Here is a 17,406-nt window from a genome sequence, read left to right on the forward strand (position 1 = left end):
TATATATATATATATATACAAACTTATTTTTGTCATTTGTATCTTTTGTAAAAGAAAAAAATGACGCACTTTTAGCAACATTTTTTTCGTCGTTTATGCTGAAAATTAGTAGCAGCGCAAAATCCGCCAGACACTGATCAGCATTCCGAACTATATTTAGTCAATTTAAATTAAATGAAAAGAAAAATAAATTAAAATTGATTGAATCATGCAATAAAAAAATGAAAATAGTAATCTTTTAATACTTAAAAACAATATTTTGTTGTTTATGTTTACAATCAGGCTGTACTACACATCCCAAAAGCCTTTGCGTTAGCAATTACAAGGGTTTTAAAGCAAATTTTGCCGAGTCGCACCCCGCTGTTTTGAATGTTGTATTTCTCCCGACGCGAGTGAACCTGTGTTTGTTTAAAAACAAAATAAATTAACGGCTGATCTTGTTATTGGAAAACTGTTTAAAAGTTGCAGCGAAGTTGAACTGTTTATTAATTATTTTTGCAGCAAAATTTACTCTCCTGTTAGTCAAAAACATAATTTGACGGTTGCTACATACAACAAGAAAGTAAACTATTATATAACCTATTAATTTTGCTTGTATCATTTACACTTCAAATAGTCAATAAAGATAAACTATTATTGCAAAGTATCTATCCCTTATGTATACTGTATCCATTTTTTTAGATTATTGTTTTCCTTGATTTTCTTATTCACTAATTATTCACCTAAATCTTGAAAAAATACTCAAAAAGTATTTAGAAATGATTTCTAAATACGTAACTCATAGTAAACCGTTTTTAAACAGTTTTATTTTGTAATTGTTTAACATTACATTGGTGTGTTTTACTCAAAGATCTGTATAACAAAAATAAAAGTGATTTTTGCAATTTCACAAAATTACTAATAGATCAAGATGAAAGAAAATTTTAATTTGTCTACTAGGTTGCTATAGAAACCAGTATTTCAAAAAATGGTTAACAAGTAATATGATTATTTGAATATTCTTATTTCGTAAAATTTGGATATCATGTAGTTCTTTCCCGATTAAAGTCGCCTTGAAAACAGATAAGTAAGTGATAACAGATATGATTGAAAAGTTTCTTAAAGGAAAGACAATGAAAATCAGAGTCCCAATGTTGAATTTTTGTAATTATATCTTTTAGAATGGTTTTTACTTTTAATCTGTCTTTTTTATTATATTTTACTTTCTTTTTTTTATTAAAAGAATAATAATTTTTAACTGAGGATAAAAATTTGATAAGTCAGTTTTTTTGTTCCAATTAAAATTTAATACATGTGTTTACATATGTATTTTTTTTTTTTTAAAGCAGTCAGACAAATAATGTATCTGCATTGCCTCTTGCTTTGTAAAATTCTTTTAAATAACAAACCTGAATGTCACCAGTTGAGACAAATTTCACTTCTTTGATTTGTAAAAATCGATTATATGTACACAATATTTATTTGTTTGTTTATGTTTACTATTTTTCTTCAATGCTACTTTTTATAATGTAAAAAAATATATTTAATACACTTTGTATATTTAAACTTCTTTTATAATATATATTAACATTTCATAAGTTTTCATTGTTGTAAAAAGTTCTATTCATTGATTTCTTTTCGCTACCACAATTTTTATTAAATGTTCTTGCTTTTTTTAAAAAAAAGTAGAATTAGAATAATACTTTATTTAAAGTTGATTTATTACCAAATTAATACCCTCCAGCTAATTTTACTTATTTTTACACAAGAATGTAAACAATAAATACAAAAAGGCGTGATGATAGTCAGAAACTACTGAGAAACTATCATGTTACATGATTTTTTTCTCATCAAGCGATTCTAGCAGTCATAATTATTTCTAACAGTCATAATTATTTCTTTTCCAAACCTAGATTAACTTGGTTCCAATCTTGAAATTAGTGCAATTTGATCCCTACTAATAGCACCTAAAGAAAGGAACTCTTAAATATATAAAAATTGTGAAACAAAGTAGGGAAACAATAAATGCAAAAATATTTTATTGGGTAATATTTAGTTATAATAATTTTTCAGTTCTTTTAATGTGCCTTATTATAATTTCTTCATTGGCATACTGGTCCGAGGTCATTAATTTTTTATTCATCAACTTCCACCTCCAAACTTTGTTAAACTAAATTATAGCATAGAAAAACATTACTTCCAGTGGCATACGATATGATTAGGCCGTAAATCTTTTGAGTAGGAGGCAAGCGTTTTACTACCCCATTTTGCAGTCTTCTAACAAAAAGGTTGTAACTTAACTGACATTTTTGCGTAACGAAAAAGAAAAACGGTTTGAAAGTTGAGTTGTTTTCGATGCAAATCAAAAAAATTTTGATATTTGCAAAAAATTTTGCAAAACAACATTTCGCAAAATATCAGTTAAAACCTTATTGCACTGAGCCAACATCATGAGCCAACGTTATAATGGTTATATTAATAATAATTCCTTTCATGCTCATTAACGAAAAATTGTCAAAATGTATTCTTTGCCAAAATATCTATGATAATATATGACTTTTTATCTAAAATTTATAAATATTTTTATTAACTCTGAACATCAAAATTAAAAGGTGATGAATATTTTATACATCCATCCAAAAAGAATTTTTTTTTTTCTTCCTGTTTTAGCTAGATTAAATTCTTTTTATTTGTCAAAAAACACATGTCACTCAAATGTTTTACAACAAATTTTTAAAGTAAATTACCTTGTTTTAAGATAATTATTTTCTTTTTTTTGAATTGACACACAAAGCATTTTACAACTTTTGTACAATGCTTTATTTACGCCTATTGTACTTATTGAGTGTTAGAGTACAAGACATCTTGCCTTACAGAGATTCCTTAATTTCAGCATCTCTACAAGGCAAATAGTGCCAAGCACCCACTGAACTCGGTATTCCAGTGTCACTGTAAATCTTACTAGTTGCCAATATTATTAGGTAAAGCCAAATGCGGTCAAGCGCCTATTGCACCCGCTATTGCTGCATTTTTGGAGACCATACTAATCCCCAACATCATCCACTAACGTCAAACGCAAAACTCAAAAAATAAACCTAAATTTAACATGCTTATACCTCCAATACATTAGAGTTTAAACTACGCAAGATTGTGTTCTATGGGAAAAGCTGATCTGCACCAAAGCGCTAAGATAATAACCATTCGAAAAAAAAAAAATAATTTTCATTAAAAATAAAATTTTTTGATGTTTTCATATTTGAGAAACTTTTCATTTGTATGCCGAAGCGGTTTTTAGAAGTTTTAGTATATTTATTACATAATAGCACAAGTTAAGTTCGGGTTACTTTACAATATACTTAGATATTTATAAATAGTTCTTTGTGATTATTTCTAAATTACTTCGGGCCCAAAACAAGGCTCAAAAACTAAAGTTCAACCCGTCTTTGCAAAAGGATGTTTGTTTAAAATATCAATAACGTTTAATGTTCTTAAAGAGTTAGTTGTTACAAGATTTATTGCTCAGTAATCACGAAGTATCTTCGGAGTCATATCACCTATACCACGATTATCGCAAACCAGTACCTGAATAACAAGCTGAAATTTATAACTTGCTCCAAATAAATGTCAATCTGACACTTGTATCTAATGTATTGTATTGTAATGTATTACACCAAGAACACTCTCATGTAAGGGTAAAAGATTTGTAGGAAGCAAAAACTGTTAAAAGGTATTGGCTTAATTAATGAAGCTGTTCAAAGTGCACTCTCACAACCCGGAATAATTAGTCGAATAATTTCAGGGAAGATATCGTTTTCGAAGTGTTTTTCTTTCAAACTGTACACCAGCAAATGTTTTTTCAAAGTTTAAAGAAGTCGGGGAGACTGGGGCTAGTTGCAACAAAATTAAAAAAACTGCATTTATCTCCTTAAACTTCAATATTTTTGAATTTTTTTTTCAGGGTTATAAAATAGGTCTTAGTGACATGTTAATCCAACATTGATAAATATAATATAAAACTTAGTTATTCCTCAATAGTGAAACAAAAATGAAAAAAAATGTTGCAACTTACCCCGCATTTGGCAACAAAATTTTATAAATACAATAAAAGAAAGTAGTATTTTTCTTGAGTTGCAATACATTTATTATGCCAGACTTCACATATACCTGACTTGTTTAGTAAACTCAAAACCGTTTTTAAAAAAAAAAGTTCTCCTGGTCAAATAAACAACAATTAAGTTTAAAATAAAGGCAAGAGGAGTGTTTGGGATATTTAAGTTCTGTTTTTTTCTGATTTTAGGATAAAAAAACAATAACATTTTGTTTATAAAACAATTTTTTTAATGCAAAAAATTACATTAATTCCTTTTAATGTTTTTTACATTAATTAAAATAAAATTACATTAATTCCAGTTTATGTTCCATTTAATTAATTCACCTTTAATGTTTATTGTTTTTGTTTTTTGATGTAGAAGTATTAGACTTTCTCTTTTTAGAACTAACTTCTTTTTCAGCCATAAGTCGCTGTTTTACTGGAGTATTTGTAAGAATTTCTGCATACTTTCTCTTTGGTCTAGTGAGTATTTCTTTCCTAGGTTTTGCTTTTGGCAGAGGTCTTTCGTTCTCTGGGGAAAATTCTAATGATGCCGGAGATGGAATTGCATCCGAGATTGAAGTTGATATACTTATATCAATACCTGCTTTAGATTGAGTTGCTGGACGATCAGTAACAAATGATGGAGCAAAATCTGCATCTGAAAATATATCATTATCATATGGTAATATTCCTGCCACTCTAAAACCAGATATTATGTTTTGTTGTGTAAGAGAATTCTGTAAGGCTATTTTTGCAATTCCTGGCAAATCATATATACTCATAATTTTTCCTGGCCATTGTTTCATCCATGAGTCTTGTGTATTAGCAACGCATTTTTTGAATGGTCCGAATACAGATCTATCTAGGTTGCAATTTATGTGTGCAATGAGGAGGGAAGGAAAGCAAAACTATGCCATTATCTTTACACAATATTATTAATTGAACAGACTGATGGTTGTCTAAAAGTAATAGCACAGGGCTCTCTTTTGTGGGCTTGACATGCCAAATAAAGTGGTTTAAGTAAGTAACAAAGCACTCCTCATTCATCCAGCCTGACCCATTCGAAGCACCAATGCATTCATTTGGTCCATCACGAATAAAGTGATCAAAAAATTTCTTTCTCGGAAATAGAAACATTGGAGGCACACTACTGCCACATGCATTTACAGCTAACACCATTGTCACTAGTGTCCTCCGTTCTTGAGATGTTAACGCTCTAACTTGCTTAATACCTTTTCGAGCACTTTTCTTGTTTGGTTTTTTTACAGTAGTGATACCAGTCTCATCAACATTGTAAATATTATATGCAAAAAAATGATTTCTATTTAAAACGTCTCAAAATTTTTGAAAAAATACACCTACATTAGCACGATTAAAACTAGTTGCTCGTGCAAGACTTGTTGCTTCTGGAGTTCTGATAGACAATCCTAAATGTTGATTTAAAAACCCTCTCATCCAGTCAGGATCAGCCATTGAAAGTTTTAACCAAGACTTTGGAAAATTAATGTTATACTTTATAGCACATTCAAATGCAAGTTTTTGTGCTTTATAAGCTGATAATCCAAAATAAATATCAGAAGCTGTTGATATATATGAAGCAATAGCTTTTTCTTGTTCTAAATTGAAAACTTGGCGTGACTTTTTATAACTAGGAATAGGTAGCGGCATTCCCATATAAACTCTTTTTACTTTATTTATGTAACGAAAAAGAGTTGAGTAGTGGATTCCATACTTTTTAGCTGATGCTCTAATCGATATTTCTTTTCCATCAATAACATGTTTTGCTGCCTCTATTTCCACTGCTGTTGGATAAAGTCCTTTTTCAGTTTTTCTCTTATAAGTTCTCATTTACAATTTTTACTTAAGCAAGAAATAACAGTTTAATCAAATAACAATAAAATAAAAAAACATTAAAGTCATTTTATAAAACTTAACCTACATCATTATTTATTTACCCTGTGTTAAAGCCGATGTCGGACCGAGCTCGGCTGCCGATATCGGCTCGACGGAGTTTTTGTCCGTACGGATCGAGGTCGGTCCAACGTCGGCAAGCCGCTCAAACTAGCGCGATGCATCGGCTGGCCGATCTCGGCCCGACGCGATTCCGTATGGACAAAAACGATGGCGATCCAATATCGGCAGCCGAGATAGGCCCGCTGATTAAAATAACTTACAAATTTAACTTTGTGTGTTAAGATTTGCATCGGCTAGCCGATGCAAATCTTAACACACAAATTTAAATCGTAAAAAAAGGATTGAGCAACTAAAGTATATATAAAACACAAATATAAAATAAAGTTATATATTTCTTTTAAATAAACTTTTCTGAATCAGTTGAAACATTAAATAAATTGGATCGGGCGAAATTCCATCGTTTTTTTAACTGACAATTCACTGTGTACAGCATCTAAAAAAAAGTATAAAACTAAATTTTCACATATGAATTAGAGCAATATAACTGATATGAATGAATAATTGCAATAAGAAAACTAATAACTTTATTTAAGATGAAATTGATGTTATAAGCAGTATGTAAATACATTGTCTTACTTGATGTGGTGTATACAAATTTATAGACTGAAAATTGACTGGCTGACCAGACTGGAAGTGTATAAACTTTTTAAATCAGAATGTGCACCGTCGAAATCATTTGTATCTTTAGAATTGTTTAATTCGTTGCATTCAACAGCCCTAAAAAAATTATATAATCTTATATTAAAAATTATATTATGTATATATATATATATATATATATATATACATATATATATATATATATATATATATATGTATATATATATATATATATATATATATATATATATATATATATATATATATATATATATATATATATATGTATATATATATATATATACATAATATAATTTTTAATATAAAATTATACAATTTTTTTAGGGCTGTTGAATGCAACGAATATATATATATATATGTATATATATATATGTATATATATATATATATATATATATATGTATATATATATATATATATATATATATATATATATATATATATATATATATATATATATATATATATATATATATATATATATATATATATAAACACACGCACACACACACATAATAATAAACTTACCCAGGCTTTTAGAATCAAGATATGCATCACCAAAATCAACAGCCCTAAAAATTATATCAATAAAAATATAATATAAAATATTGAAAAATAGGAATAAAATATATAATAACATAGACATAGAAACAGTATAACACCTTCATTATAATAACTTAAAAAAAAAAAGAGTCATGCAAAAATATTATAACATAACATTATTATCATAATAGAAATTATTACTGTAAAGTCAGGTCAGGTTATCCTTAAGTCAAGTCAGGTTATCCTGCTACTGGTAACATGTAATCCAGTACAACCTGCTTTATGTTAACATCAGGAAAGGCATCTGGTTGTAAAACATTGCTTCAAATCTTTCATAATGGCATTTATGTCAGAGAAAACTAAACTGAAAAAATATATATAAATTAATAATAAACAAATTATTAATAAATATAAACTGATATTGTTAAACATGAATGAAACATAATGAATCTTACCAAGCAAAATTATTAACTTTCCTATGCATTAAAAAATGTTGATAAATCAAAATTAGTATTTTAATTAAAACTAATACATTCCTTTTTTTATTACAATGCATCATTAAAATAAAAAACCAAACCAAATTGGATGAATGTCACTTAAATGTCTGTTAATAGACATAACCGACGTTCAGCCAAGATTGTTTTAATCATAAGAGTGTAGCCGATGTTACAAGCTTGGTTGCCGACATCAATGCAAACAAAAAACTAAAATATATATAAAACACAAATATAAATCAAAACTAAATATATTTCTTAAATAAATTAATCTGAATCTGTAGAATCACCAAATAAATTGGATTGGCTAAACATCCGATATTTTCTGTGCACTGGTCTTTGTAATTCACTTTGTGCACCATCTAAAAAATAGTATACAATTTTTATTGAGGGTGAAATAATTGTTATTGATGGTGGAATTAATGAAGCGTATAAAGCTCAAGACAATATAGACTTCAAGTGGCAAGTGTATACCATTTTATACTATTACTAATTAAATAAAAAGTTACTCTGGCATTTTGGATCAGGATGTGCACTGTCACTATTATTTGTATCTATGGTGTTGTTCAGTTTCTTGTATTCAACAGCCCCTATAAAAATTATATCTATATATATATATATATATATATATATATATATATATATATATATATATATATATATATATATATATATTATATATATATATATATATATATATATATATATATATATATATATATATATATATATATATATATATATATATATATATCACTAAGTATATATGAAGTTACTTTGGCATTTTGGATCAGGATTTGCACTGTACAAAGCATTTGCATCCTTGGCATTGCTCAACTCCATGCATTCAACAGACCCTATAAAAATTATATAAATATAATTTTTGTATATAAATATAATTTTTGTATATATATATATATATATATCTATATATATATATATATATATATATATATATATATATATATATATATATATATATATATATATATATATATATAAGCTTTGTTGCGCTTAGTATGCTGTTGTATATATAAAAATTATGTTAGTTTATTCAAATCAGCATACAAATTACAAACTGTAGTTTCCTAGTTATGTTAGTTATATATGCTAACATTAGTGATGTAGTGACTAATCAGCATCAGCTTAATCTGCTACTTTTTGCACAACCGGCATTTTGCACAGATTGCATTTTTTTATCTATATCCCTCAGTATAATAATAAAATAATATAATATATATACATACATTTATATATAAATATATATATATATATATACATATATTTATATATAGGAAATATATAAATATATATATATAATATATATATTTCCTATATCTTATTATATACTATAATAAAATATATGAAATCAGCTGAATGTGGGCTAATTTGTAAATAAATGGTCTACAATATTTATATCCCTCATTATTATAATAATATTATATATATATATATATATATATATATATATATATATATATATATATATATATATATATATATATATATATATATATACATATATATATATATATTTACATAAATATACATAGAAAATCAACTGAATGTGGGCTAACTTGTAAATAAATAGACTATTTGCCAATAAATTATTTATTGTCGGCCAAACAACATTTAGCCTGTGTTCAACCAATATATACTCGTTGAATATAACCTAGCCGATAGAACAATGTCGGCCCGAGCTCGGCCTGAAAATGACTTTAACATAGGTAAATATAAAATAAAATAATATCTTTCTTTTACATAAATTATTCATAATCATTTAAATCATCAAATAAATTGGATAGGTTGAACTTCAAACGTTTTCTATGAACTGACAATTCACTATGTGCAGCGTCTAAAAAAAGTATATTAAAATATTAAAAATTTAATATATCAATAAAAATATGAATACAATGTATATAATATTGGGATAGAAACAGTATAACACATTTATTATTTTTAATCATTTTTAATCAAACTAAAATCACAAACTCGCAATTTAAATGTTTAATTGTAATCAAAACAAATCCCTGTTTACCCAGTATATTGATATTATTTTTATAATTGCAAGTTAGGTTAAAGGTTGAAGTTAAAAAAACAATATTAAATAATAACATCAATATACTAGGTAAACAGTAATTTGTTTAAAAATATAAAAAAATTCATTAAAGACTTTAATGATATGACAGATTTTGATTGAAATAACTATTTATAAATAAATAATAAACAAATTATTAATAAATATAAATTGATATTGTTAAACAATATTATCTTACCAAGCAAAATTATTAACTTTTCTATGTATTAAATAATGTTGATAAATCAAAATTAGTTCCTCGCCTTTCAAATAGCTTTGCTGCAATTTTTAAAATTTAATGTCAAGCTAATGCATTCCGTTTTTTATTATAATGCATCATTAAAATAAAAAACCGAACCAAATTTTCTGATCGTCGGGTGAACGTCGGCTGAATGTCTGTTAGCCTGTTCGTCGGCTAACAGACATATAACCGACGTTCAGCCGATACTGTTTTATTTACAACAGTTTAGCCGATGGCGAACCGATGTTAAGAGGTCGGCCCGAGCTAGGCCCGACGTCGGCTTTAACACAGGGTATATATGAATGATTAATGTATATTTGCATATATGTATGCATGTATATATATATATATATATATATATATATATATATATATATATATATATATATATATATATATATATATATATATATATATAAATATATATATATATATATATATATATATATATATATGTGTGTGTGTGTGTGTATATATATATATATATATATATATATATATATATATATATATATATATATATATACATATATATATATATATATATATATATATATATATATATATATATATATATATATATATATATATATATATATATATATATATATATATATATATATATATATATTGTTAATGACAAATAATTTTAAGTATGGTTTCAATTATTAAAAAATTGCACAGTTATGTTATGTATTGCATTTTTTATTTTTTAGTATCAACTTCATCGGTTATAATGGGTAAGGTTTTTATATTTTTATTTTCATATATGATTTTCATTTCTTAATTGTTTTAAGGTTTTGCTATATTATTTAACTTTTTTATATAAAGTTTTCATATAACATTTTTTTTTATCATATAAGTCTAATGCCTAAATAATATAGCAAGTGTTGTGACTTGTCAAATTTTTTGATAGACGGCTCTGGCCCACCTTCATGTGGTGTCTATCGTTAAAAATGATTAAAACATAGTTTCTTTTCTGAAATTAATCATTTTAATCATTCACTAAAAGCCAAGACAAAAATATATCATATTATCTTTAAAATAGTTATACTTTATTTTATTTTTTAACATTTTATTTATTATTTATTTTGAAACAGGAATTTTGTTTGTTAACCAAACAAAATGGCTAGCTCGTTAACTATACTTTATGGTCCTTACTTCTGTTAATGTAATAATCACATGAAAGACTTTATTATAGATTTTTGCTTTACTTGCTTAGAAAGATGACATGTTTTTTACAGCCAATTGACTTATAGCCCCACAATAGTAGTTGTATAATTTTTTTAGTAATATATATCCAATTAAATAATAATTTTAGGCTAGAAGTGGAAGGGCCATTAGAATGCCCCTTTCTTATGACATATTTCGATACGCCCTCCCTTATACTCCACTCTCTTATGACCATGGATGCACCACTAATGATCTTTTAATCTAGTTGAATATGTTTTTTACTTCTTTGTTGTTGTACTTGAAATATTCAATCAGATATTTCAAGAATTGAAACATTTTTTGATATTATTGTACTAAAACATCATAAACATATCTACTGTGAATTTTACATTCATCTCTCATATTTGGTGGTTGACTGGTATGAATTTATTTTTTAATTTATTAACAATTTATTTCCAATTTCATAATTTATTTTTTAAATTTATTGTTCAAATTTTGAAAATAATAATTTTTTTTAGGTTGGGTGGAGAGGTGGGAGGTGGGTAAGTGGTGGGCATACATCCCTTTCGTAATAGAAAAACCACTTTTATACGTTAGATTGTATAACATAATTTTTTATTGTGTACTAATTTTATTCATTTTAGTAAAGATATAAATATTTATAAAATCAAGTTGTTTTTGATCCTAGGGTGTATCAAACCCTCGCTACCACACCCACCTCTATCGCTAACATACACCTCTCGTATATTTTGGTGGTTTACTATAAATTTAATATGATTACACATAAATGGCATCTTTAAATAAAGTCAAAACTAAATAGTTCTATGCATTGTTTTTCAAGCCAAAAAGGATTGGATTTTTAGCTAACATATTTTTCTTTATGAAAAAATTAATTTCATTATTTTAGCACCAAAATTTCGCGCCACATTTATATTCATGCGTGATGATATTCTTTTAAAAAAGTGGATGCTTAAATTACCCAGTGATATTCATTGAAATTACCTAGTTTGAAGTCCTATAAAAGCAGTGGTTTTAATTGGTTTTTTGAATAAAAATAAAATATAGTAACACTTTTAATATTTTAACAAAACTAAATATTTTTCTGTAATTTAAATTCATAAAAATTGAATTTTTATTGTTCAAAGGTTTGAGTTGATAAAATTGAAAAACTAACGAACTAATTTTTTTTTTTCTTGCGGAAAACATAGTAGTATTGTTTCAACAAAAAGTGGCTTAAAATTTGATCTTTTAATGATAAGTTTTGTTAATAACGAATCATTATATTCCAAAAATTAGTTCTAATTGTCAGGTTGGTATTTTTTTAACAAAATTAACGTTTTTTTGTGAGCTAATTTAAAGTGCTCATATTACCAAGTGGTCTGGGTAATATGAGCATTTTTGTTACTTTTTTAAAACTGCTGTGTTTTAAGAAAAAATTTCGGGTGCCCAAATATTTAAGTGGATCATGAGAAGGAATCCCTAAATATTGTTCATTCGAAAAAATTTTGGATCCAGCATAATTATTTTTGAAATTATTCCAATTTTTGCTTAAGGTGCTCATTTTACCCTAATCTATTGTACTAACTAAATTGTTTAAACATAATTAGTTTTAGATACATTTAAGTTAATTTAAAATTGCTATGAATGTTATTTGCTAGTTATATTACAATGTTAGTTATAAACAAAATTAAAAAAAAAAAGAATAATTAATTCATCTTTTCATTTTTTATAAGTTACTTTTAGTAGATATATCATACAAATATTATATTCATGCGAAAATCACTTAACTGAAAATGTAAATTACTGCGAAGTGACATTTTTAATCTCAACTCCAGTTTTTTACGCAAGCCGCGCGTTGGCAAGGCCTGTTATATAGTAAGCCATGCTTCAAATGCGAGTTATTAAAATTCACAAAGCTGTAAAGTTTAGACTGAAGAAGTGGATGGCTCCCTTTATTCAGATGAAAACTAATTTGAGGTCTAAGGCTACTACAGCTTTCAAAAAGGATTTCTTTAAACTTATGAACAATAGTGTGTTTGGTACAACAATGGAGAACTTACACTTACGCAAGCGAATACGTATAGAACTTGTTCGTGAGAACAAAGAAGAGCAGCTAAAGAAGCTTCTTAATGGCACAGCTACCAAAGCCATCTAATATTTGATGGTAATTTTGCAGTCATCCACAGTACACAATCCAAACTAAAAAATAAATTGACCGATATATATATATACATATATATATATATATATATATATATATATATATATATATATATATATATATATATATATATATATATATATATATATATATATAAATTAGCATTTTACTCTTCCTGATGATCCAGCAAACTTCAAGTTGAAGAAAATGTTAGATAAGTGTTTTTTACTAATTTATTATTGCTCTGTTTTTTAAGAACATTGAGCACTATATTTGTAAAACACACTAACATAATTTACATATATATATATATATATATATATATATATATATATATATATATATATATATATATATAATTATTAGGGATGGGAGTTAAGGTTAGTTTTAGTCTAACTTAATAAATAGTCGACTGACTTTTTAGTCTAACTGAATTTAGTCGACTAACTTTTTTGTCTAGCTAAAACTAGTCGACTAACTTTTTAGCGTAAATAAATTAGTCGACTAACTTTTTAGTCTAACTAAATTTAGTGGACTTACTTTTTAGTCTAACTGAATTTAGTTGACTAACTTTTTGTCACACTAAATTTAGTCGATTAACTTTTTAGCGTAACTAAAATTAGTCGAATAACTTTTTAGCGTAACTAAAATTAGTCGATTAAAACAAGATTTAGTACTAAAAACTGAATAACCTATACCATGAAATTTTCACACACGGTGGCACATTATTGTGGCGGTTGAATGTCCCAATTGTGGTTCATAGGGGCCAGACAAATCAAATTCGTAACGTATTAAATCAAATTTGATTATTAGAATTTTTTCCCAGCTCTGAGACAACTACCAATGCGGTAGTTGTCTCAGAGCTGGGAAAAAATTAGACGTTAAATTAAACTGCAGAATGTTAATTAAACGTTCAAAGGCACCCTTTGAACGTTTAATTAACATTCTGCAGTTAAATTTAACGTCTAATTTGGGGTTGGCGAAGCGAACTTGTTGGGGCATTTTTGTTCTCACGCTCCAATCACCGCGATTTTTTTGAGAAACATTTTCATTTGACTTAACAACATTCTTGAGTAATGAGTTCGCACGATGCCTAAAAGTGTCATATCTGAAACACCAAAAAAATCCTGCCCACGCAGCTGGTAAAGCAATATACGAAAAATAAAATTTTCGCAAGAATCACAAGCGAAAAGAAACTTGCTAATCGATTCATTTCGAAAGAAGATTTTTGGAACCTACCGAAAGGACTCAGTTAAAAAATAATATCAGTTTTTTACTTCATAAAAATTTGCATGCGCGATAATTGACACTTATGAGTAATGAGCATTTAATTACTTAGTTCATTAAACGGATTTTTTAATGGAACATTTCAATCTTGTTTTTATGACGAATTTCAAGTTTTTTTCCGTAAGTGACCGTTCTTCAAGTGGATTTATCGAAAATTTTCTTTTCGAAATAAATTTTTTGATCATTATTTGAAAAAACAAACAAGTAAAAATTTAATATGTTGCTATACTGAAGATAAAGTTTCATTACAAACAGTTTGATATATACAGATATTTTATTTTCACATTTCTTGCAGTTAGGCGAATAAACTTCCTTTATAGATTTCAAAACGTAGTTATCGAAAGCGCTCATTTCTCAAGTGCTACTTCCAAAAGTGAAACTTTTGGAAGTTTTGGAAGAGCATTATTTGAAATAGTAACTTGCGAAAGTCTAATTTTCAGAAGTATTATTTGCGAAAATTTTTTTGACAAATTTAAATGCTTCTATATATTCGTTACGAATAAAAATAAATACTAATTGTATATACCCTTTTAAAAGATTTTTTTCCAGAAATCTTTGAAATCTTTCGGTTAACAACCCTATTTCAAAGGCTTAAAATAGCAACATAGGAAAAATTATCCCAGATAAATAAAATTCATAAAATTGGATTATACATTGCTTATAAATTTTCATTTTTATATTAGTGATATATAGTATTGAAGCAAGCGAGAAGGGAAGGTGGTGTTGGGGGTATGACACTGACTATCTATTACCATGGAACTATAAGAGATGGACGTGCAACCTATTGTTTTACATCAAAGAGGCCGCAGAAATCAGCGAGCCATGCGAGTTTCCGACAAACTCTAAATTTTCACCCGTCAACAAAAAAATCTATTAAAATGGCTGCCCTTAGTTTTTAAACAGAAACTCTGATCACGTGGTATTAGTTTAAAATTTATAGCATTTGTTTAATAAGACTGTTGAGGATAAGTAACTACTTCACGTGTTGACAAATTACTAAACAAATTACACCAAGGAAAAGGAAATCAGTTGTCGGCACGAACAGATTTTCATCATTTTTCCAAGATAAACATTTGTAAATTTGGGAACTTTTTTCGTCTAAAGAAAATTCCATCAATAATAAAATAGATCTGTAAGGATAATTTTAAAATGACTAAAAAAAGTAAAGCGAATAGTAAAAATGCTTAAATAAAATTTTTAGTCAAGGTCTGGTTTCATGCAACTCCTTGGTCCTTCATTCACCAGCCTTAGTTTTGTGTATTTTTTGAGTATTATTTCCAATATGTTGCCATTTTTTGCCTCGACTACTCTATAAGCTCCATAATATATATTCCACTGAGCATTGTTTTTTAGTAGGTGTTTTTTCTAATGGGCTTTTTTATAACTCGTTTGATAATGCAAAACCTTTTAAAAAGTTATTCAAGTTTATAATCATCTTGCAAAATGTAGCCAGATATTTCATGTTTTCGTTTTTCATATTTCATATACTATTTCATTTGCCATAAAAGGCACATAATAACCCATTTGTTTTTGTCAAATAAAAATTAGTTTATATATAGCTGGTAAATCATGCTATGTTAATATGGTAAATCATACTATGTTACTGGTAAATCATACTATGTTAATACTTAGTTATTCTTGCGGTTTGCCATAAATTGGCTTTGCTAAATTCTTTAAAACTGTGACAAATTATTTTTTTCTTTATTGTATTTACATTCATTTTATGTATGAGTTATTTATCCTTAACTGAATATACTTCCGTTGTTAAACATAAAAATAGAAAATTCTATAATATTCATAAACAATAAGTCTACAGCAATATAGTAGATGGTGTAGTTCCCTGGACAGGAAACCAATATTCTATAAGTAGCTACAAAACTAGTTGATATTTTGTATTATTTGTTATATCTCTAGTTATACATGTACTAAAGTAGTTAAGTAAATGATCTCAATTTCTATATTATTATCAGTGTTATTTCTTAAAATATTAAGAATATCTAGCTATTTAAAACTAAGCTTAAAACCTGATTCTATTGTAGCCACTCCAGACAATTTTTTTATAATTCAAATAAACATATGTAACTTATATCATTGTATAGAGCTTGACTTGACTTAAAAATTGAGGGGTCATTCGGCCTTTGAAGTTAAGCGGATCTAAAGTTATTGAATTTTTTGTAGTGCAATAATTAATGATTTTTTAATGAAAGGTATAGGGCTTAAGTATGGAAAATTTGCATTATTATGGCACCGAAAATTTGCAAGTATTTATTTATGTGACATAATGTCACGCAAAATCAGAACAAAAAACGTCATAAAATATGCGAAGGAATATAGTTATACCTATATATACATAATTTCAATATACAAATCCTTAGAACCTATTCTTCAAGAAGACATAAATAAATACTTGTTATAAAAAGAGGAAAGAGTAAACTTGCAATTTCCACCTGGACACTTTTAATAAATATTTTTTTTTTCTATAAAAATAAACCTTGAAGTTTTGAAACGCTAAGAACTAAAAATTTATGTATAAAAGTTAAAAAGTGTCCACATTCCATTAGATTCGTCATCCCTTTTTAATATATACGGAAAGTTTTATAAAAATTGGACATGTTTTGGTACTAAGGAATCCTAACCTCCAAAAGCTTTGTTTTAAAAAACGTTCCCGCTTCGAGCTTTTTTCTTAAAAGTGGTTTTAAGATATGGATAAAATTTAAATGAAGCCATATAAACCATAGTACTTTCTATACATGGCTGGAAAGA

At 26.6% G+C, this 17,406-nt stretch overlaps 1 protein-coding gene and 2 long non-coding RNA genes across 3 annotated transcripts; all 3 read right to left on the reverse strand.

Moving 5' to 3' along the window:
- Positions 1–4,930: 4,930 nt before the first annotated feature.
- On the reverse strand, positions 4,931–5,251 carry LOC136074686 (uncharacterized). The gene has a single exon (XM_065787026.1). It carries the CDS (start codon positions 5,249–5,251, stop codon positions 4,931–4,933), a length of 321 nt encoding a protein of 106 aa, XP_065643098.1.
- Positions 5,252–6,416: 1,165 nt separating this feature from the next.
- On the reverse strand, positions 6,417–8,256 carry LOC136074970 (uncharacterized). Its single transcript, XR_010635615.1, has 4 exons — positions 7,412–8,256; positions 7,196–7,239; positions 6,623–6,763; positions 6,417–6,479 (listed from the first exon to the last, which is right to left on the reverse strand). It is a non-coding gene; the product is annotated as an uncharacterized LOC136074970 (long non-coding RNA).
- A 1,182-nt stretch (positions 8,257–9,438) lies between these two features.
- On the reverse strand, positions 9,439–10,228 carry LOC136074971 (uncharacterized). The gene is made up of 2 exons (XR_010635616.1): positions 9,981–10,228; positions 9,439–9,559 (listed from the first exon to the last, which is right to left on the reverse strand). It is a non-coding gene; the product is annotated as an uncharacterized LOC136074971 (long non-coding RNA).
- Positions 10,229–17,406: the final 7,178 nt, after the last annotated feature.

Source organism: Hydra vulgaris, chromosome 01 (genome assembly GCF_038396675.1).
Source record: "Hydra vulgaris chromosome 01, alternate assembly HydraT2T_AEP".
Lineage (NCBI taxonomy): Eukaryota > Metazoa > Cnidaria > Hydrozoa > Anthoathecata > Hydridae > Hydra > Hydra vulgaris.

Coding starts and splice junctions, on each gene's coding strand:
- LOC136074686 (XM_065787026.1), bottom strand. CDS start 5,251: ATGGTGTTAGCTGTAAATGCATGTGGCAGTAGTGTGCCTCCAATGTTT.